General features: G+C 56.9%; 1 protein-coding gene across 2 annotated transcripts in view; it reads right to left on the bottom strand.

Moving 5' to 3' along the window:
- The window catches only part of GATA4 (GATA binding protein 4), a 31,343-nt gene extending 7,815 nt beyond the window's left edge, over positions 1–23,528 (bottom strand). Inside the window, exons 1-2 of one of the 2 annotated variants that reach the window (XM_056114209.1) lie at positions 22,859–23,528; positions 19,929–19,931 (exon numbers count right to left, since the gene is read on the bottom strand). In XM_056114209.1, the coding sequence (XP_055970184.1) occupies positions 19,929–19,931; positions 22,859–23,459 (604 nt within the window). In that variant the 5' untranslated portion in view covers positions 23,460–23,528. The remainder of the gene's footprint in view (positions 1–19,928; positions 19,932–22,858) is intronic. The other variant, XM_056114208.1, reaches the window with a different exon arrangement.
- Positions 23,529–23,768: the final 240 nt, after the last annotated feature.

The raw sequence follows: 23,768 nt of genomic DNA, 5'->3' as shown, positions 1-23,768 counted from the left end.
AGGATGAGCCCAAGCCCCACAGCTCAGTGGGAGCCACTGTATACAGGCGTGGGCACAGCCAAGGGCATGGCACCATGGGAGTCGCTCAAGCCCTAGGAAGCCACGGGAATGCGGCCACAGCTGGGTGGGTGTGGGCAGTGCCCACTCTGCAGGAGACTTGTAATAGTATCGCAAAGTGGTGTGCAAATATCGGGGGGACTCCCAACAATGCGGTGAAGTGCTTGGCGAACAGCCCAGATGACATGGTGCGTGCTTGTTTGGGCTGAGGGGGACACCAAGGGCCCCTGCCCTGAGGAGTGGCTGGGGGGAAGAGATGGGAGAGAGCTAGCCTTTGCCAGCACTCCTGTGTGGACAGGAAGGACTACAGACTCAGTAGCGGGGAAGGGAGACACACAAACGATAGCCACCGAGAGACAATGGCCACAAGAGACGATGGCCACAGAGAGACAATGGCCACAGGGTGATGATGGCCAGAGAGATGATGGCCACGCTTAACGTGCAGACAGCCTAGTCCGCACTGCTGGAAATGAGTGAATGAATGAATGAACGAATGAGTGCAGGTCACTTCCAGCCAGAGCCTGAGCACAGATGGAGGGGTTCACCCTAGTGACCAGAGAGAACTGACCTGGTCAGCAGCCAACAAGACCGTGGCCACACCTACCCTGCCAGGCATCTTGGGGCCTACCCAGGGGCCGAGCTGGAGCAGCAGGCGGGGACGTGGGGGCAGCCCGTGGGCACTGCTGGACACTGGCTTTCCAACACTGCTTCTGGGTGTACACGGGCTGAAGGTGCACAAACTGCCCAGAGCACCCGGGCCCACCCATGCGTCCCTGGCTGAGACCACCCAGCCCCAGTTCCCAGGGCCCGGGCCAGCCCAGTGGTGCCGCAGCATGCGTCGAGCTTTCCTGGCAGCGGCCAGCCGGTGGCTCCTGGGCTCTGTCAGGCCTGGCTGTGACAGCGCGGCCGAGCCAAAGTGGGGGCAGGGGGGCCTATTCTGGGAGCTCCGGGGCTGAGGCGCCCACACCGCCTCTGCCAAGTCTGCCACAACTACTGCACCAGGAGACAGGCTCCACCCAAGGGGCCCCGAGGCCTGGGTCTCAGGGCGGTGTCGGCGTGGAAGGGATTGCTGACATTACCCACATGCGCACACACCTCTCACACTCACACTAACACTCAGACACACACACACACTCACATACACTCACACACACGCAAACTCTCTCTCTCTCTCTCTCTCTCTCTCTCTCTCTCTCACACACACACACACACACACACACACACACACACTCCCAGACAGCCAAGCTGTGAGACTGTGGAGGGTCCAAGCTTCTGTCCATGCCCGTGGCCAGCAGCTGGAGTACCACATGGTACCTGGCTCTATACCGGCCTCTGGCATGGGGTCTGTGCTCAAGGGCCAGTGTCCAGGGACAGGATAAAGGGAGGAAGGCGGGAGGCCTTTAGGAAATCAGGGCAGGTTCCACGGCCCAGACAGCGAAAGCCTGATGTGGCCAGGACACACGGCATGGGCCCAGCTCGGCCAGCAGAGCCCTACTGCCCAGCTGTCAGTGCAGGACCGACCCTCAGTCCAGAGCTGAGCACTGAGTCCATGAGCCCAGGACAAGGCTGCTGATGGCGAGCCCGGCTGTCCACTCACAGCTGCTTCCTGCTGCGACATGCCACCGTCAGCTCAGGCACTAGCGTGTAGGGAAGGCGTGTGGCACCGCCCGGAAGGTGCGGGGCTAGAGGAGATCTGTGGCTCACTCCAGGCCAGCTCCAGGACACACAGTAGCCTGTCCACCCTGGCCTGTCCAGCCACAGGGCCACAGACCACCCAAAGCACAGCCCCTGTCCCGAGGCCTGTCTGGACTCTACCCTGAGACGGCCATGCTGGGAGTGTGGCTGGCCATGAAGCAGCGAAGGTAGGACCCGCGGACACCACCCCGCCCAGCTGCACTGGTGGCCTCAACCTCTCAGGCCTTCCCGCCACTGCCCCCTGCCTTCCTTTCCAGCGTCGTTCCCCCCCACCTCTGCCTATGGAACATGAGTTCTACACAACGTGGATTCTGGGATGGGCTGTACCCCTCCGCGGGCCTGGAGTGTGCTCGACACACCGTCCGATGTCCGACACACACAGAAGCCCTCCGACACCTTGCACATGGTGAGTCTCCAGCCAGAAGCTCATGCAGGCTCAACAGAGCCACAGAGACCACGCAGGACAATCGGGCGAGTCCATGAAGGCAAGCGTCCAGAAGGTCCCTGACCCGATCTGGCCATCTGGGCATGATACTGCTGCCCACACTGGCCACAGGGCTCCCACTAACATGGCAGCATCACGGGGTGCAGGGGGGTGGGCTGGCCAAGGGTCCCGCGCCCACTATTCCTGCCATACCCGGGACCGCCAGAGCTCAGACACAGAGGATCTGCTCACAGATGGACACGGAGTGACATGGGATCCGGACACACGGACACGAACTGACTCGGGGACACACCCAGCCCAGGCTCTCTGGGGACAGAGTGGTCAGGGATGCGCTGAGTACCCCAAAGGGACCTCCTAACCCCAAAGGGCAGGGAAATGCGGGTCTGTAAGAGGTGGGCTGGTGGGAGCCCCACGGTCTACTGCGGGAGCCTGATGAGAAGAAACCAAATTGCAGTTTAGACTAAGACTCCCCCTTCCTGCAACAGTTTAGAAGCCTGAGCACAGGCTCGGTCAATCCAAGCCGACTGGAGAAGCAAAGGTCCTAGGGCCCGTGATGCAGATGCAAAGGCGGGTAAGGGGGACTCAGGGGATCTTTATGGAGTGATGGGAATGTTCTAAAATCTACCCTGAAATGCCAGCAGGACCTTGAACTGTCCACTACAATGAATCACTGCATTCACAGAACAGAAATGAAGTGGCAACAAAGTAACACGTACAAACAAAATAACTGCTAGGGTGGGCCCCTGGCCTTGGGCTGGGCCCCAAGACGCACACTGGACATCTTCATTCCCCAGAGCCACACACCGGGACTTCTTAACCCGTGATGGCAGCCCCCGCAGCGGGGCGCGGGACAGCACAGGCTGGTCTAGAAAATCTGCCTCCAAGAGCTTGCAGGCAGGGCCAGGCTCGCCTGCAAGGACGGTCACTGGGCTCTTCTTAGCCGGAGCTCAGCGTTGGGTCACAGGATCAGAGATGCCCATGGCCAGCACTTCATAGGCTGCTCTCGGTCGGTTTCTGGGGGAGCCACCCTGTGCTTGGCCACTTGGAGGTCCAGGCTGACCCCCATTCCTGCATCTGAGCCCCCGCTGCACCACGTCCCCGATGCCGATGCCAATGTGGAGGGCAGGAAGGAAACACTGAGTGAATGGCCAGGCCAGCTCCCCGGGGGAAAAGACAATGAGTCTGCAGAGAAAGGGCCGCCGCAGGAACAACTTCCCCTTGGCCTCGGGAATGGCAGCAGCGGGCGGCCAGGGAGATTTATGGAGATATAATGTGACCTCTTTATGGCCTGCCGGGCACGCTCGGGAGATTTACGTCCTTCCAGGGGAGGGGAGAGCCCCGGGGAAGCCACACAAGGCCCCGGCGCCCACAGCGGTCCATGGAGGCGCCCACAGCGGTCCATGGAGATGACGCCTCAGAGCTCACATCCGCTCCCACGCCCCCCCACAACCAGACACACACCAGTGAAGCACCAAGCCCATGAGGGATCCACAGAAGGGACACAACATGTGAGACTCTGAAGACTCTGAGAGGACATGGGTGCAAAACTATAAGGCAACATGAGTGTGAGACTCGGAAGGGGCAGGTATGTGAGACTCTGGGGAGGGGACACATGTGTGAGACTCTAAGGGAGGGGGCATGAGTGTGAGACTCGGGGGATATGAGTGTGAGACCCGGAGAGGCATGATCCCCACAGCCAGGGAGGGAGATCGCTGTCCTCCTCAAGAAGGGCCTCCGGCCACCAGAGGGCGCCGTCGCACCACCCAAAAGACCAGCTGGTGCCGGGGGAATGTCCTCAAGGTCAGAAAAAGTTGCGCCAAGACTGGGAAACCCACCTGCCAAGGGCAGCGTGAGCTGAGTCCCCTCTCTGGACGGCCACCAGTACAGCAGACTGCGACGTCACTGTCGCGGGCATCAACACACGCACTGCACACCACACCTGCAAAACCCTCAAGGTGAAATGCTGCAGCAGTAAGCAGGCAGGGCGCTTGCCTGCAGAGAGCTAACCCAGGCTCCATCCCCTGCATCCTGCACTGTCCCCTAAGCCAGCAGAGATTCTTGAGTGCAGAGCCAGGATTAACCCCTGAGCATCACCAGGTGCAGCCACAGAAAACTAAAAATAAAATTTTAAAAAATGACACATTTTGAGGTCACCCACCCAAACTTATATTTAAATTGTGTTCAATTCCTCCGCCCCTCTCAGAGTGCCCGGCAAGCTACCCAGAGTATCTCGCCCGCATAGCAAAGCCTGGCAAGGTCCCCGTGACTATATATTCGATATGCCAAACACAGTAACAACAAGTCTCACAATAGACTTGTTTACAGGGTCCGCTCAAGCAAATCGAAGAACAACAGGAGGATAGTGCTACAGAATCATAATTGGTACACAATTCCACACCGCACAGAAGGGGCCCTACAAAAAGTAAGTCTCCAATAAGGCCATTTTCCACTCCTTCCCAGAGACAACGGGGCTGACAAGATATCCATTTTCCCAGAATGTCCTACTCTATCACTAAGCACGCTTAATTTTAGGAATTTTGAAAGTCCAGGAAAGTACCAGAATAATACAACCGTCCATTTTCCTCTCAATGATGATCTCTTTGGCTTTAAACTTCGTGCTACCCTTTCCAATCCATTTTCAAGCTTCTGCACACATAAGTGGACCCTGGAATATCTTAAGTATTGTGATGTTTTTAATTTACACAAATGCCTTCAAACCATATATTACACGTATAGGTTTATGTTTTTAAAACAGGACTCATTTTCAGAAAAAAAAATTTTTTTAAAGACTGGGCTGCCCCGCAGTAGGTTACTGGCACTGGGCCACCTCAGGTGGGAATAGGTTTTGTTCCTTGGCCTGTTATTCCTGGTGACTCGGTGGCCACCATCCTCCAGAGGCCACTGGACAGTCAGGTTTGGGCCCACAGTGACGAGATACGCGGGGCCTCATGGGATGGGGGGTGGAATCAGCCCTTTCCTTCTCGCCCCAATGAGACCCTGGGTCGCCACCCACAAACGGCCTCTCTGGCTCCTGATCAAGCTGCTTAACAGCCATGGTCCCAGAAACTCAGGAACAAATCTCGAAACCCAGCAGGTTTTGGCAGAAATCCCTTCAGATTTAATTGTTAAAATTTCGGAATTCCAAAATCGCGCGGCCACTACTGCGGCCTCGTGACATATGTTATTCATAATCAGCAACAGAAAACAAATTGTCTACTGTTGTCTTTTCGACAGATGAGTGTTACGGTAAAACCCCAAATAATAATGGTGGGTCTGGTGTCGAAATATTGAATGTAATCAAAGAAGAAAGAGAGTAATGTGGAAATCATCTGCCCCACAGGAAGGGGAGGGTGTGGAATAGAGGGTATACTGGGATTTTTGGTGGTGGAAAACGGGCATTGGTGAAGAGACGGCTGTTTCATTATTGTATGACCAAGACTTAAACTTGAAAGCTTTGTATCTGCTCTCACGGTGATTAAAAATAAATTTATAAAAAGGAAAAAATAATAAAGACTGGGCTGGACAGATAGTATGGGGAATTACATATTAAATATATCTTACAAAGTATTCTTTTCCATTATGTTTCTGGGTTTTAATTACGTTCCTACATAGGATTAACGTTTTGAGTTGCTGAATAAGGTTTTTCATTATATTAAATATTATTTGGTTCACTTCTGTACTGATGGATATTCAAGGTGTTCCTATTTGCAGCAAATGTTCCAAAAGGCGTATCTTTCTATGTACCTGTTTGTATATATGAGAAAAATATCTCTAGGATATATCAGTTACAGGCATCTTCAAAAATTCACTAATGTGAGCCAGAGAGATAGGTCAGGGGCTAAGGCACTTGCCTTGCACATGGCCAACCCCGCTACATCCCCAAACATGTCAAACAGCCACTACCGAAGTTACACAACACTCATGTTTGGATTTGGTGCTGCTCAGAGCTGTCCTGATTAACTTTTTTTTTGCTTTTTGGGGGGGGTTACACCCAGCGATGCAGAGGAGTTACTCCTGGCTCATGCACTCAGGAATCACTCCTGGCCATGCTTGGGGGACCATATGGGATGCTGGGAATCGAACCTGGGTCAGCCGCATGCAAGGCAAATGTCCTACGCACTGTACTGTCGCTCCAGCCCCCCTGATTAACTTTTGCCTAGCATGGGAGGGCAAACCTCCCCAAATCTCAGCCCTCCCTCCCGACAGCTCTGTTGTTGTGCCCATCAGCTGTCAGTGGAGTTCTGGGGGCACACTTCTTTCCAGAGCTCAGGATGAAGGTGTAGCCTCTGTCTGGGCGACACTGGCCTCATGTGACAGGAGTGAAAACAAAAAAGTGGTATCAGAGCCACAAAATATCTCAACGTAACTTCCAGTCAGCTGCTACTGACGCAAGCGAGGGGGCTTGGACACCTTCGTGTCTTCCGAGAAGCAGCATCTGCCCATGCAGGCGAGCTGCCATGACCAAGGCCCTTGTCTCAGCAGTTGTCCGATAAGGGGGAATATTCGCACCCGGCCCTGCGGTTTCCACAGTGCAGCAAGACCTCGGTACCTCGAAGGGCCCAGGCCTCGTGTCGGCCTCTCCCTGTCGGGTACTGCTGCCAGTAATCCCAGTACCCACATGCAGGTCCAGACGCTGCGCTCTCCTCCAAGAAGACCCCACTTAGGATCCTCGTGTGGGCTGATGCTTCGCCCCTTCTGTCTTCTTTTTAAAAATTACCTTGGCTACCCTTAAACAATTATACTTCCACATAAATTCTAGGAACAGCTTATAAAGCTGCGGCTAAAGAATCCAATTGGCGGGCTGGAGTGATAGCAGAGTGGGTAGGACACTTGCCTTGCTCACAGCTGACCCGGAATCAATACCAGGCATCCCGTAGGGTCCCTCGAGCACCGCCAGGAGTGATTCCTGAGAGCAGAGCCAGGAGGCAGCCCTGAGCATTGCCGGGTGTGGTCCCCCGCCCCCACCCACTCCAGCTGGGTCTGCGTAATATACACACGAGTTTGAGGGCCTTGGTCTGGAGAAAGCAGCTCAACTTCCCAACACAGGGCCCTACGCTCCCTCTCACTCACTGCTGCTCTTCCTGCCTGGGGCTTCATGCAGCGTCACGGCTTCTCCAGAGAAACCTGACTTGCTCACCAAAGTGGATCCATCTCTCACCTGCAGATGAGAACATCGTGGCTTCTCCCAAGGTGTGACTTTCCGACATACATTCACCCCAGCAGGAGGCCGTGGCCTGAGTACTCGTGTGCGTGGGCACGCGGGTGCTTCCGAGCATCGTAAGAGAGAAATTCAGGTTTCATTCTGGGGATTCTCTCGAGTGACCTGGGAGCATTTGGGCAAGAAGGAACGAGGCTCCGCTTCACCACAGGAAGTGTCCTGTGGCCTCCACGTCCTTCGTGGGTGCCACCACCTCTGTCCTCCGGAGCTGCCTCTGCACACGAGGCCAGCGCTCCCGCGGGCCCAGAACCACAGATTTTCTCTCTGGCTGGGGACACCGCTCCATGCTGCTTCACGCCATATCAGAGATTGTCACAAGTCTCCCAGATTTGTTTCCTAAACTTTCTCTTATCTCACTTGTTTATTTATTGGGGTTTGGGGTTTACCTGTTTCGCCTTGGGGCTTGTTTGTTTCTGCTCTAGTTTCTGGACTCTGCAGCCCAGCACAAGGTCAAACTGCCTAAGCCGGGAGAAGCGGCTCCAGGAGGGACCCCTGTTCCCGGCTCCCTTGCCCGCCCAGAGCTCAGCAGCTGAAGCCCAGCCTGGCCTTTCACACGAGTGTTTCCATCCAGCCTCCGCTTCGTCGGCACAGCCAGCCCCAGGAGAGCAGGAGTCCAGGCCAGGCGAGGGAGGACGTCAAGGGACGATGCCACCTGCTGACCAGGCTCCGGGGCACCCCCAGTCTGCTGTCTGCCAAGCTTCTGCACTCTACTTTTCCTCCTACTTTTCATCGTGTATGAAAGAGATGTATGACATGAAATGACCACTGACCACGTGTCCATTCCCCAGAGGCCATTCCCAGGGCCCAGCACATCCAGTCTTATAATCGCTCACCACAACGCCTCACCCCAAACTGAAACTCTGCTTGGTCTCTGGGGCATCAGCATCCAGCAGTGCAGGGGTGGGTTGACCTGGGTCCTCTCAAACCACTTCCTGTCCCCCCACCTTCAGGGGAAAGACCCCATTTTACTCCCTGCCTCTGCTTCTCACCACTTTCTGGAGCTCAGAGAAGAGGAATCACAGAATCTGTCCTTCTTTCACTTACATGAAGTCAAGAGTGATCTGTCCATGTTGACACATGTGCTGGTATGTTTTTTTTTAATTTATTAATTTGGGGGTTTGGGGACATCACAGTCAGCAGTGCCAGGGTGAGAAGGGGAGGCAACCCCCCACCCCTGGGGTTGGTACTTCCAGATGAATGAACACCATGTGTGCAGATTACTCTGCCCATCCACCCCTCTAAGGCACCGGCAGCTTCTTATCAAAGTTAACTTCTGTAGCACTGTCCTCCCATTATTCATCGATTTGCTCAAGTGGGTCCAGTAACGTCTCCATTGTGACACTTGTTATTGCGTTTGGCATATCGAATATGTCATGGGTAGCTTGCCAGGTTCTGCCGTGCGGGTGAGATACTCTCGGTAGCTTGCCAGGCTCTCGGAGAGGGGTGGGGGAATCGAACCTGGCTCAGCCATGTCGGCTGCATGTAAGGCAAATGCCCTACCGCTGTGCAATCGCTCCACCCATCTTTACAAAAAGTGAGACCTCGGGGAGGGATAGGCACTTGGCTGGGCCCTGGAGGGTGAAGCCAACGGCCGGAACTCAGCCCTCAGTGGCTCAGAGCCCAAGCGCACCCACCCAGGCACCTCCTCAGGGCTTCTGGAAGGAACCGAGAGTGTGGGAGCAGCAGCACCGGTCTGTGGCAGCCAGCTTGGGGACACAGGGACGTGAGCATTGACCCAGGTGTCAGGCTGGCCTGGCCTGCCAGACTCAGGCACTCAGCCATCGCGAGTTCTTCTCTGCCTGGCACAGGGCAGCTGCCAGGATCGATAATTAAGCCAGGCAGAGGCAGGCAGTTGGGCCTGGGCACCCTGGACAGCACCCGACACCCCTGCTTCCTCCCACTGCTCACGGACAGGACCAGGCACATCCTTCATGACTGGGAGGAACCCGAGCCGCTTCCTTCCCACTGAGGCTGTGTCAGGAGGTGGCAAAAGCCCCAGTGACCCCTGCCGGCCATGCCCTCAGGGGTGAGGGCTGGAAAGAACCCCACACCCAGGCAGCACTCGCCCCACCCACTCCTACCAGACCCTGTGACAAAGTGGCTCTCAGCCCTGCTTGTGTCCAGGGACATACGCACCACCCATAGGCACATGTGTGGGGCAGCTAGACGAGTGGCCCCTGGCCATTCAGCTCCTTCTCACCTTAATGTCCACCTCCATGCCCAGCAAACCTGCAGCCCTGGGAAGCACTGGCCCCTGGAGGGGGGTGGGGCTGGGAAAGGGGCGATGTGGGAGGTGCCACATTCTGAGATCCCCGACACCCCCGCTGGACTTGTACGGACTCACCCTGCACCGTGTCCCTGTCCCCTCCTTTCTCCGTGCCCGCCCTCCTTCAGGAAGATCCGTGACACGTGACAGAGCCACGCTCTGTGTCAACAACCCCAGCGACCTCTGTGCACGGACACACCCCTCTGTGGACAGGGTCGAAGGCACAAAGCTGGATGCGGGAAAAAGGCTGAGAAAGGAGAGTGCTCGCCGCCAACGGCCTCTGCAGCTGCTTCCCAGGGCCCTGAAGACCCACCTCAGCACCAGCCCGAGGTGAAACCTTTCCAGTGAGCGACCGACGCCAGCAGCTGTGAGGGCCCACGCACGACGGTCCACACTCGTGACCCATGCTCGGACGGCCACACTCGGGACGAAGCCGGGTGCTCTGCTGACAGCGTCATCTCCCGTGATTCACCATCGTCCTCCGTGATGCGACAGTCAGACATGGGTCTTCCGTGAGTGTCAGAGCCAGACCCCCTCGTCACACATCACAGTTCTAGACCCAGCTCAGAACCCAGCGAAGGCTCCGAGAGAGGAGGATGTCAGGCTCATGGCCACCTTGCCCTCATCAGCCCCTGCCATGGCCGCTGATAGCCATGTACGGCTCCAGTGGCACCTGCTCTTCCCCAAACCTGACGAAGGCCTCCCACCACTGCCCACGGCCATCTGGGCCATCCCTGGGATCCAGGCTGCAGGAACATCAGGGAAGGGGCGCAGGTGCGCGCGGATACCTGACATACCCGGGAAAGGCAGGAGGGAACTGGGCAAGAGCCAGACAGTCCAAGAAGCCCAGGTGCCGTGCCCCCAAGCTGGAGGCGGGAGACCGTGTTAGGGCCCAGGCTGGCCCTGTCACTGCAGATCCTCACACACTCTTTTTAAGTTCATGCATTTAAATAAACCAGAGTCTTAAAAAATTGTGATGGGGCCTTGTTTGCTGAAGGTCAGTGGTGCTGGGGGCTGCCAGGATCACCCTCTGGCAATACTCTGGGGCTCAAACAACCCCATAAAGCAAACAAGGACCTCGGGGGCATGTAAGGCCTGCACTGTCCCACCAGGAAGCCTGCACCAACCTCGAGGCTGCTGGGAAGGGGGGCTAGGATGTGAGTCACCAAGTTTAGGTACATAACGATGTGCAAAGGATGTGACTGAACAGCTCAGTGGCGAGAGCACAGTGCTCTCCCTTCCACGCAGAGCTACCCTGCCCGGCCAGCCAAAAGCCACAGGCACACAACAGCACAGGAAGGAGTCCCCAGGGGGCCAGATGGATGGACGCACAGCACACAGCACGGGCTGCACGTTCCCAGAGGAAGGGATTCTCACGCAGGTGGCAGCAGAGAAAATGCAGAAGGCCATGCGCTGCGTCCAAACAATCCCCACGGCAAAGGACCAACACTGCAAGGAACAATCCAGAGAACTGAAGCGGGAGCGGGAGTGGCCAGGGACAGGGCAGAGTTGGAGATGGAGGAGGCTGTGGGGTTCATGGGTGTCACTGCCCTGGACACCGCAGGGGGCAGCAGCTCTGAATCTGACCCTGAGAAGTGTCCACTTGCCAAGTGGGATCCAAGAGGTGCCCTGGTGTCCATGTCATGGTGTGCGACCTCTGACATGCCACAGCAGCCAGGTACCGGGACCCTGACCACGACAGCAGCAGCAGCGGCAAGAGGGGAAACGTTGCCAACTTTGTTATATATACTATTACACAAATTTCTAAAAGATGCAAACTGGAAGCAAAAGTCTTTTCATCCTGAATTTGAATTGGAAATACCGCACAAACACTGGTTGGCTTATCTGCGCTCTGGGCCAGGCAGGGAGTTCAGTCCTCAGAGGAGGAGGAATCAATCCAACAGAAGGAACAAAACCTGCAGAGCTAGTTCCAGAGGGAGCTCTGCGTGCGGGTCCTCTGGGAGAAACAGCCACAGCCACAGCCGGGACACAGGGGGACAGGGATCCCCTCTGGATGGAGCAGGAAGGTCAGACACACTTTTTAAAGATTTTTGTCAAAGAACTGAGGGCCCCACTTGAAGACAGTCCTGAGGGCGAAGATAGGGAATTGGAACATCCTATGTGGGAATTCACAAGCTCTTTGAGATTATTTTGAAAGATTTTTATCCAGGGCCAGAGATAGTAAAGCATTTGCCGGGCATGAGGCCGGCACCCCAAAGAATCCCCTAAGCACCACCTGGGGTGACTCCTGAGTGCAGAGCCAAGAGGAAGTGCTGAGCACTGCCAGGTGTGGCCCTTAAGCCAGAATTTTTTAAAAAATTTAAAAAATTAATCTCTCTCTCATGAGTAATTACTGGTGGGTGCTAGGAAAGCGCTTCACTGAGCACTGTGAAGCCAAGTAGGAGAAGAGTCCTGCCCATCTTCCTGTGCTGCATACCCCAGGCTGACGGGCACGAGGGCAGAGGCCTGCCAGTCTCCGAGGGAGGGGGCAGCTCAGCCTCTGAAAGCACAGACAGACCCAGGCGTGGTCCCACCTGTTCCTGTCAGAAGCCGGTGAACAGACGGGGTCACACACACGTGACGGTCAGAGGGAGACGCAGCTGACCAGAGGCTGGGGACGCGCGGGAGAAGCCTCGTGAAAGGCAGAGGAGCCGGGGAGGGACCCCCCAACCCGTCGACACAGGGACCTGGGGACTCTGGGGTGACAGCAGGAGCATTCTCTACGTGTCCTCTGTCTCGTCTTTGCTCATGTGGTACCACAGGAACTGGGCTCTGGGCCTGCATCCGCACAGACCCAGTAAGTCGCCAGGATTCGCTACACAGGCCAGGCATGGCCCCGAATGCCGGCGGGACACAAGTCCAGGAAAGTGAAGATAGCTCTCTCCTACCTTCCGATGCTCAGATCTTTACACTTTGGTGATCTTGCTGCAACAGTGGGAATCAAACTTCCAGGCCAGAGGCCCAGGGCGAGGTGAAGGCACCCACCCACTCTGCGTGCGGCTACAGCAGCGACGCTGGCTCCAATCTGGGCCCCACATCCGGTCTCCGGAGCACGGTCAGGCACAGCCCTGAATACCAAGGGGTGTGACCCCCCAAAAGCTCCCCATGAGGGGTGCACCCCACTTCCTAAAACAAAATGTCCTCTTCACCCCTAGCCTCCTGGGAGACACCCCCTCCCCCAGGCCTAGAGACTGTTTCTCCGGATGTGACCTTCTGAGACCCTGCACTGAGGGGGGGGGGGATCTGAGCCTTGGTCAGCCAGCCAAGCACCCCCTGTTCCGCAGGACCCCCTCTGGGAAGCGAGATTTGAGGATGTTGCTCCTTAAATCTGATTCAACCTGCACACAAGCTCGACAACAGACACAGAACTTTCTGGAAGGAACCTGCAGCCTGCCCTTCTTTCATCTGGGTCTGTTCCCAGTTGGGAAAGACAGAGGGAGCAGGGCCAGGCCAAACCAAGCAGGGCCGCAGAGCTCAGAAACTGCCACACCACGGCTGGATGGCGTGCCCCAAGCCATGCGCACATATGGAGCCTCAGACAGCTTCCCATGGCCCACCCCACCCCTAGCCCCTAACCACCCTGTAGAGGGACCAGGTCAGCCCTGCATGCTCAGGGCACAGGTAAGAAACCCCCATGACCCGCCAAGCACACACACTCAGATCCACTCACACACATGCTTATACACACTCATCTCACATACACTCACACATAAACACACTCAAACACATACATACACTCACGTGCACACACACTCTCACACATACATTCACACATGCATGTTGCAGTCATTTACACACTCATATCGCCCAGTGTACATGTGCGTACACACCTGCACCCGCATTTATTCTCATACACACACTCATGCACACACTATAATACATGCTTACGCACACACACTCATATAACCCACAGTGCACACACACTCACTCACACACATACTTATATAATGCAGAGCCCATACACTCATTCACACACACACTCAAAACTCACAGTGCACGCACTCTCATACACACACTCATATATACCCAGTGCGCACCCGTATTCACTCATACCCACACGCTCCCGCGCACACGCACTCCCAGTCGGGCCGCAGAGGCCTCCTCGCGTTTCCCAGCTGCGCAGCCTGACACGCCTGGCTCAGGACAGGAGGCGAGGCTCGCGTGTCCTCATGTCCTTGTGGGCTGCTGGCAGGAAGGGACGCTGGGACATCTGCATGGACGCCCTCCTGCTGCTGAACACTCCAACCCGGCTGCCAAACCAGCGGGACAATCTCGGGGCAACTCTGCGTCCTGCAGTTCCCCGGAGCTGTTTTACATTTCAGGGGTCAAGGGTTTGAATTCCGTATCGGAAAAAGCGAAACAAGCCCTGGGCCTTGGCAGAGACTGCAGCTAAGACGGGCACAGACCGTAGGCAGACAGACCCCAGTGGTGGGCTCACGGCTCATGGAATGAGGCAGGGCAAAGTCGCGGGGGCCTTGCTACAGGGAAGCCCGCCCAGCCCTGAAGTGCCAGCCCCACTTCTTAATCTCATAGAAATCAGGGGACTGCTGAGCCCCCCGAGCCTCAGGGCCAGGCCATCACAGGGGCCCCGGAAAATTCAAATACCAGCACAGAGCCTGGGACACAAAAAGTTACAGACTTAAGTAGCAAACCCAAAGGAGTGCACAAACAGTTTTCCCACTGTGTTCACTCCTGGCTCTTTGCTCGGGGATCACTCCTGGCTCTGTGCTCGGGGATCATTCCTGGTTCTGTGCTCAGGGATCACTACTGAAGAACCCAGGAGACCACCCTGGCTGGTCAAGTGCAAGACAATCACCCTACCCCCTGTTGAGGCACTTTGGTCCCCTAGGTCATAAATCTTATAAAAACTTTCCTCAACACTGAAAAGACTAGCCAATTACTTGTATAACCTCTTAAGCATACACACACACACACACACACACACACACACGCACACGCACACACACGCACATGCATGCACACACACATGCATGTGTGCACACTCACACACATTCACAGACACACCCACACCTGGGAGCCTGTAGTGGGTCTCTCCGGGCAGCCAGACTGCCCAGCATGAATGCACACGGGACTGTGAGAGCCCCTCACAGGTCCTTGCTCGATGGGCATGGAATTCAGTAAAGGAAAGAAACTACGCTTCAGAGGATGGCCGCAGGGAGCCCACCTGCTGCCGAGGATTCCAACCGCTCCTTGGAAAGGAAAGCTTTTCTGCAGCCATCTTTGGCCCGGCCAACATTTCCTTTCTTGCAAGTCTGCCGGATTTCCCCAGCAAGCCCACACTTCGTGAGAACCACATTCTTTACTCCGGGTCAAGTTAAGTTCCCTGGAGAGGCTTGGGGAAGGTTGTATTTGCTGTTTGTTTTCCCCACCTACTCGATTTTGAGGGATAACTTATATTATTGCCTCTCTTTGCCTGGTTTGATTTATGATCTTGGAAGTAAGGTCATTCTTTGCGAGGGCAAAGAAAGAAAGGGAAAAAAAAGTTCTCCCCCCACCTAATACCTGATAAAATATCTCCAAAGGTCACTGCAGACCTTGACAGAAACACATACAATTTCAACCCAATCTGATAAAACCACAACTAGAAAACTTTTATCAGGAGAAAATGTAACTTGCCATTTCCCAACTCAATTGACTGAACTTGTTTTATCTGAAATGACAGACGTCGTCAGATAGGAAAAGTTCCCGATAAGCGACCAAATGAGCAGTCCCGAATCAGGTCCGATTGTCTGCTGGGTCAAGCCCCCACACCTGCTCAGGGGGTCAACGAGAGGCTTGGCAGGGTCCCCGAGGGGTTTGGAACACTGCACAAGTGGTGAACTTTGAGACTCCAGCGTTTATTCTGCGATTATAATTAACCTGCTCACCAGTTGCTATCGATCAGTTCTGAATGGAGGTGATAAAGTTTGACTGGATTTCTAGAAGGAGAAATGGAGATTTAAACTGGGAAGAAAAAAGCAAGACTGAAACGTAGTTTAAAGACTGAATTCAGTTTGTTTTTTGAGGGGGTGGTAGCGGTGGAAGCGGTTGGGCTATACCCTTTCACCTTGTAGTGCTCTGAGGCTACTCTGGCTCTGTGCTCAGGGATCACTCCTGGATCTGTGCTCAGGGATCACTCCCAGCTCTGTGCTCAGGGCTGACTTCCAGCTTTGTGCTCAAGCTGATTCCTGGCGGTACCAAGTGCCATGCCAAGGATCTGAGACAGGGTCAGCAGCTTCCAGGCAAGCACCTTATCCCTGCACTGGCTCTCAGGCCCTGGGTTAAAGTTTAAGGAGCCCAAAGTGGGCCCAGATTGGGGCCTCCCAGGGTTTACAAAGTCACGATCCTTCTAGCTTCCCACCACAGTTGGATTGCTCAGGCTCCAATCTCCAGTTTGTGGGTGACCTGCAAGCTGGGGACAGCACTTCTGCCTGTCCCTGTGCTTCTGGGGGTGGATAGGAGAAGACATCGAGAAACATGAAGTCAACTGCTGGGCTCGTGCAAAACGCCGATGGCCAAAAAATCAGATTCCACTCATTGAGATAAGAGCCATGGTGCTGGCTGGATTCTGATTACAGAGCAAGATCAACCCAGAGCCAGAGCTTCCCAGGGGCCCCCGCTCCCTGCCGGCCACAGGGCTGTGCTCCTGGTCTTGCTTCTAGTCGCATCTTTATTAAAAACAAAATCAGGGGCTGGAGCGATAGCACAGTGGGTAGGGCATTTGCCTTGCATGCGCCCAACCCGGGTTCGATTCCCAGCATCCCATATGGTCCCCTGAACACCGCCAGGAGTAATTCCTGAGTGCAGAGCCAGGAGTAACCCCTGTGCAACGCCGGGTGTGACCCAAAAAGCTAAAATATAATTTTTTTAAAAAATCAGTCTGGGGCCTGAGCAACGGAACAGTGAGGAGAGCATTTCCTGACCTGGTGCCATCCCCAGCACCTCATAGAGTCCCCTGAGCACCACCAGGAGTGAGGAGTGATCCCTAGGCACCACAGGGCGTAACCCCAAAACCAAACCAAACAAACAAACAAAACCTAGAATCACTTTAAGGAGTACTGGGGGTAGGGTGGGGGCAGCAGGACTGAGAAAGCAGGGCTTCACCATCCTTCTAAGACCAAAGGACACAGGTAGGGGAGGGGACGGCACCTGCCCTCCTGCCCACACACAGCGGCCGGGGTTCCAGCCCATTACCTGGCCTGGGCCCCAAGTCCCCAAGTCCCCCAGGAGTGATCAGAGCAGAGCCAAGAGTGCGCCCTGAAGCACAGCCAGGGGAGATCCAAGCACCAAGAAAGGAAAATAAATAAGTCAACAAATAAATATGCTATTATAGAGATTTGCCCCAACCACGGGGAGACTCATCGGGGAAATGGGGAACGTGGCATTGTCCTCGGCTGCAGTCGGGGGATTCTAGACGGGTCCTGGGGGGGAGGGGGCAGGGTCCTTCAGGGTTACCCAGAAGACCAACCATATGGGAGAGGAACGGGGCACAGCTGACCTGAGGAAGCCCAAGGTGGAGCTGAGCACTCAGGAGAGTGGGTCCTCACCTGAGGGTTGGAGCCAAGCGCGTCCCTTAGGCTCACAGAGTCGCACATACAGTCCCAGTGGGACCCAGACATCCCCTCAGACCCCAGATGGCCATTAGCCAAGCCGTAATGTCGCCGACTCTCGCATTTATTTGGTAGAACTCAAACACACCCGAGGTTATTTCTACTCTAGCTCCACTTCGGCTTTCTTGGTGGGACAGGATAGGAAGGGGTCTCTGGACCCCACCCAGTGGCACTCAAGGGTCGCTCCTGGCAATGCTCAGGCAATGTGCTGGGGACCGAACAGGAACTGGCGACCTGCAAGTGCCGCCAGACAGCCCCTCCACTTCTGCTTTCTCCCTAAAATGTGTGCACCTGGAACTGTCCAAGGATGCCCATTCCCAACCCTCGGGGCGCCCTTCCCTCTTACAGGAAAGACCTCCGGGGGCTTAGGGCAGCAGCCTGAAAGCTGCCTTCTTCCTCTTTCCTATGCAAACAGCAGCGTTACCTCTGGGGCTGAGAGGCTGAGAGGCCTCTTTCAAGGCCTGACCTTGCCCCGAGGAAGGTCACCTGGTTCTCCAACACCTGTTCCACTCCAGGGAGGGTGGCCGGGGCTGGTGGCCAGTGACTTCTGGTTCCAGCCCCAGGTAGGCGAGAGAGCTGCCCTCCGCCGCAGGTGAGGTGGCAGGGCTGTGTGGGAGCCCGGCCGGGGCAGGGTGGCGGCAGCCAGCGCCCACTGAGGCACTGCTGAGGAGACCCAGGCGCTGTGTGTGCTCACAGGATCCAAAAAGAAAGATACTGTTGGCACAAAGCAAGGAGGGGACCAACTCAGCTGCTGCTGACAGACAGCGAACCAGGCCCCGGGCGGGGAGTCTTACGGGGCCACAAGCAGGAAGGAGCAGCAGGCTCATCCCGAGCTCAGGGACAGAGCAGGCAGGGCCTTCCCACAGGGGACAAGGCGTCCAGCTCAGGAGTGACCAGGCGCTAGGCAGAGAGCTTGAGGTTGGCAGGCTACAACATTATGAAAATCTGTCTCACAGACCATTCTACCACACACACACTCCCAAACATGGCACACTTAAAAACAGGGTTTGAAAACTTTTAACTTCCTTATCATTTTACGTTTCTGGCTAATTACTGTTCAATGTTATTTCCTTTTTAAGGCATGACAGAAATTCCTATAAAAAATGATGACGGTGGTTGAGAAGGACCAGAAGGCCAGACCAACTCAAAGGGTAGCAAAGGCCCGCCAATGTGGGTAAAGCCGGGCTAGCCCCACAGCACCGCACCAATGCTCCAAGCCCCCAAGAAGACGGTTTCACACCCAGGGCAGGCAAATGTCTCACATTCCTGCTGATATTTCCAGACATAAATCATCTATTTTCAAATACATAAACATTGTTTTTTTTTTCTTTTGCACAAACGTAGCACTGTCGTCCCGTTGTTCATCGATTTGCTTGAGCGGACACCAGTAACGTCTCCATTGGGAGACTTGTTACTGTTTTTGGCATACTGAATACACCACGGGGAGCCTTGCCAGGCTCTGCTGTGCGGGTGGGATACTCTCGGTAGCTTGCTGGGCTCACAGACCAGGAATGGAGGAATCGAACCCGGGTCGGCCGCGTGCAAGGTGTGCTATCCGCTGTATAATGTAAAAAAATATCATGCCATGGAATGCCTTTCCTAATCTTTCATACTGACCCAACACCTTGCTGTTTGCAGGGACCAGATGCAATCCCAGTGGATGCCTATCAGACATCCCAGGTCATGTCTGACTTTCACTTCAAGCAGACCTGCAGAAATCCGACAAGTGATGTTTCTGGGTCTCAAACAGCGACTTCGGGACTGGAGGGGTATCCCCAGAGGCTCCTGAAAAGGACAGGCTGATGAAGACCCCGCAGTTCCTATGTGCCACACTTTGGCGGTCTGTTTCCTTATTTAAGTAAAAATGAGAAAACGGAGAACAGGAAAAAAAAGCGTCTCACTGAAACTCTCCTCTGTGTAATCCCCCGAGTGCTTAGAAAGAGCTGAAGAGGGACCAGAGCAACAGCCTAGCGGGGAGGGCACTGGCCTTGCATGAGGGACAGGGCTCTATCCCCTCTGTGTCCCATATGGTCCCCTGAGCCCTTAAGGAGTCTGCCCTGAGCTCAGAGCTGCCAGGTGTGACCCAAAAAACAAACAAAAAAAATAAAAGTATTGAGTGAATGGGCCTGATCTTTCAGTGGGATGTCAGGCGAGTGACAGCGCTGACTCGAAGCGGGGACACGCCTCAGCCCACAGCCTCCACACACACACCGCCCCCCGTCATTGGCTGTCACCCCAGCACACAGACCAGCCCAGCTCACACTGACCGGCTCAGGGTGGTGACCGGAAAGTCAAACAACTTGGCGTTTCTCAAAGACTGACAAATTGGTCTCCGGCCAAACAGGCCACTTTAGAGCTGATCTCACAAAGGCCCACACTGGCTCGCTGATAAGCAACAGGCCCTCGAGGCTCCACTGCCGGGCACTGTGAACACTGCGAAGCCCCCATGCGACCTTCAGGGGGGGCATCTGGGTAACCCAGAGGCGGATTTCACTGTGCTGACCCTCAAAATACTCGGAATTTCTGAGAGCTTCTGAAAACAGGACAATGGTTTGTTCTTCTACTACCCAAGAGGACAGTCATTTCACAAGAGAATCTGTTTTCATAGATCTTCCAGAAGCGTCTACTACAAACAACCTACTCCTCCACTCATGGTTCCTGAGCACTGCCAGGCTCACCCCCGAGCACAGCACAACCAGGTATGGCCTCAACCCCAAACTCATTCATCGAACACAGTGAGGTCCTTCATCTTTATTTTAGTTTTGGGGGAGGCCTCAGCCAGCGATGCTCATGGATTACTCCTGGCTCTGAGCTCAGGAAAACTCAGGGGGACCATATGGGGTGCCAGGGGATGGACCTGGGTTGGCCACATGGAAGGCAGAGGCCCCACCGCTGTCCTGTCTCTCTGGAGCCGGGATTCTTTGCCCTGAAAATCAACATCAGGTGTAGACCCTGATTTAAGGCACGCTGCCAAATCAGACGCCATGTCCCTGCTGTGACAAGGAGGCAGCCGCAAGGCCCCAGCTCCTGCGCCCACTGACCCAGACGTGGCCCTCGCCCTGGTCCTTGCCACAGGCAGATGGCAGTGCCGTCACCCAGTGCCCAGGGTGCTACCAAGAGAGCTCAGGTCCCGGGCCACGAGCACTGGGATGTGCTCAGTCACACTGGCACCGAGTGGGCTCTGTTGGTAGCCCCCCTCCCCCACCACTGCTCGCTCGGGGGTCAGCCCCTCCAGCAGCCACTGTCTGTGGCGTGCCCACGTGAGCACTGAGCCAATTCCCTGCTACATCTCTGCTCAAATATTTGCTAAGTGCCCAGCATGTGCCAGGCACTTAAATATGAGTAAGACTCTGTCCCGGCCCTTGGTAAGGTCACATAATTCCCCTAATGTGCCTAACTGGCGATTTCCACGGGAGTCCAAGGCACAGCACATGCTGAACTTGGAATGAATTAAAGTTCACCGGGCCAGCAGGGCGGGTCTCACAGCCACCTCAGCTGGGCGGCGGCTTCCCAGGGGCTCTCGTGCCTTCTCTCCTGGGTGTCTGCATTTGCTTCTTTCCCACAGCCCACACGGGGCCACTCACTAACGCTACCACGAAGGCGGTCGGCGGGACACGGGGTAGGAAGGCTGCTCATTTCCTCTCACAGAAAGGAAAACGGGTTGAGTCCATGAGTGAAGTCGGAGACGTTTTGCCTACGGCAACAAATGCATTTTTTAAAACCAGCGTTTCTCTTCCTTTTCCCAAATGTGGCCGCCTTCCAACCCAGTATCCATCCTGTGGGCCCCCTGACCTGCGCGTTGGCCCCCTAGTCTCAGACCACAGCTTCCATTCCCAGGATTGTCACTGGAGGTCAGAGTGGGTCCTCTGGACCCTGGCCGGGAAAGCTGCTTGGACAAAGACCAGCTTGGAGATGCCAGTGCATTAGGGCACACGCAGATATAAACATTCTTACTCCAGTGCAAGCGCGACTCCCGGCTAAGGCGTGCTTACCCTTCGGGATCAAACGCAGATGTCAGGCCTTAGGTGAAGCCTTCCAGAAGGTTCTGAGAAGACAGAACCACTGCGCTAGCTTTCCCCTCAGCCCACTACTGCAGGGTGACACTTCACACAAGAGACAGCACTCACTCAGGACAGAAGACAGACGCTGCCCAAATCCTCCAGCTCAGGAGACCCGAGGGAAGGCAGGTAGGCTTCCACCCTGCCCACACTAAACACCAGCATCCAGAGGGTCCACTATCCTCCAATCCTCCTTGCAGCGTCCCCAACCTGGCTAAGGGCGCTCACCCTCACACTTTCCACTCAGCACGCAGTACAAGCTTAAAAGGGCACACATGACTCCCAGCTATGCCAACGGTGGGCTGATCCTGGTGGGCTGATCCTGGCCCGGGGCTGTGTTCACTGGGCAGAAGCACCCTGGAAGTGACCCCTCCCCCAAACACACACACACACACACACACACAGAGTTCTCAGCTCTTCCCTTTGTCGTTGCTGGAGTGAGTAGAAGGCCTCAAGCCTCCAGATTTTGCATCTCTTTCCCTCTAATCAAACAGCAAATTCTCACTCCAGGATTTAAGAGTCTCTGGGCACCTCAGCCCCAAGTTAGAAGCAGAGGCTATCCCCTCCCCTCCCGCTAAGAGAATGCAAGCAGCCCTGCTGGCGAGGGGCTGGCCACTCCATTGTATGGAGATGGGTGCCGCCTTATCTCCACTGGACCCCCAGAGGCAGGAGCCTGGGCCACCCGGCTCTCCCCGGGTGCCGTCTGGCTCCCCCAGCTCACAGTGGTGTGGAGCCACCTCCAGGGTCAATGAGATGCCAGGGGATGTGTATTTGGCTGGGACCCACCTCCAGGCCCAGAGGGTCCTTTAAAAGCTCTTTCAAAGGAACTCAGAAAGCCCAGGGTCAGGCCTTCCTCCGCAAAGTAGGCAAAGTGAGAACAAATGCCAAGGGGTTTAGCACTTGGAAGGTGGTCATGCCAACTGTCTCCAGCAACCCACCCACCTCTTCCCTCCCCTCAGAAAGCCCCTGACGTTCAGCCCCACACTTCGATTCCTGCCAATCCTGCCAAGTGAGGGGCACAAGGTGGTCCCAAGGGGATACCCGGCCAACCTGAGGCCCAGTCCCCTGAGGCTGGGGCGTCCACGTGCAGCACCCTCTCTGGCTCCTTCCTGGTGGCCAGCGAGAGACCCCCACCGACCCTGGGAAACCATCTGACGCCGCCAAGGGAAATGGTCCCACCCCGCGGCCAAATGGCCCTGATCTGGGGACCCAGGGCCAGGCACCAGTCGGCTCCCCTTGAGGTCTCCACGGGGGGCCTCGGGATGGCCAGCACGCAGCTCCCCCTGCCTGAGGGGCCTGCACCAGGACAGTGCGCGCTCACCGGCCCGGCCTCCCCCACCCACCCGCCGCCGCCTCATGGGCCAGATCAACAGGCATGCTGCCCTGGCCTTGGGGGTGTCCGGGGATTGGGGGGGTGACCCCTCCCCACCGCCCGCCCTCCGGGACTCTGGGCACGCGCCCCCCGCGCCGCCCCGTCCCGCCCGCGCCCTCGGGGCGCCCCGTACTCACCTAGGTTGGGGTGCCGGCCAGCGGGGTTGGCGCGGCCGGGCAGGCTGTGCAACACTGGGCCGTCGAAGGGGCCGGCCGAGGCAGCGGCGGCGGCGGCCCAGGAAGCGCCCACGTCGGCCACGTAGGCGGGGTAGGGCCCGGAGTAGGACCCTGCGAAGCCCGCGCGTCCGTACTGCTCGCGGCCCGCCAGCCCCGCGCCCGCTGCCGCGCCGCCGCCGCCGTAGGCCGCCGCCTCCCGGGCCGCAGCGGCCGCCGCGGCCGCGGCCAGCGAGCCCGACGTGGCCGGGAAGGAGAAGCGCGGGGACACCGGCGGAGGCGTGTAGGCCGCGCCTTCGGCGCCCGCCTGGCCCCAGCCCGGGCTGCCCTGCTGCGCCCCGGGCCCCGCGCTCGCCGGGGCTGCCCCTGCGCCGCCACCCGCCGCGCCCGCGCCGCCGCCGGCCGGCAGGTAGGACAGGCCGAGCACGGACGACGGCACCCGCGGCGTGGGCACGTACACGGGCGGGGATGCGGCGGCCGCGCCGTGCACGAAGGCGCCCGCGCCGCCCGCCTCGTAGGCGCCGGGCGGGGGCCCGTGGTTGGACATGGCCAGGCTCTGGTACATGGCCCCAGGCCGCCCCGCGGGGCCCGGCCGCTGCTGGGGGGCGCGGGGCTCCGGCTCTTCGCGGCTGTCGCTCCGGGCGCGCGGGGGGCTCGCGGCGGCGCGCGCTCTCCTCTTCGGGCCGCCCCGCGGCCTGGGGCTCGGCGTGCGGGGCCGGTGCTGGCGCCGACGCCCAGAGCCGAGGGTCCGACGGGCTCCACGCAGCGGTGCGGTCCTGGGGGCGCAACACAGAGGAGACACGTTCAGACTGACCTGAAGGAGCACGGGCCAGGGGACCGGGGGCAGGGCCGCGGGGGAAGGTGCTCGCCCGCC

This window comes from Sorex fumeus, unplaced genomic scaffold (genome assembly GCF_029834395.1).
Source record: "Sorex fumeus unplaced genomic scaffold, SorFum_2.1 ptg000024l, whole genome shotgun sequence".
In the NCBI taxonomy this organism is placed as follows: domain Eukaryota; kingdom Metazoa; phylum Chordata; class Mammalia; order Eulipotyphla; family Soricidae; genus Sorex; species Sorex fumeus.
Note: the sequence above shows the minus strand (reverse complement) of the source record. Positions and strands in the feature narration are given on the sequence as shown.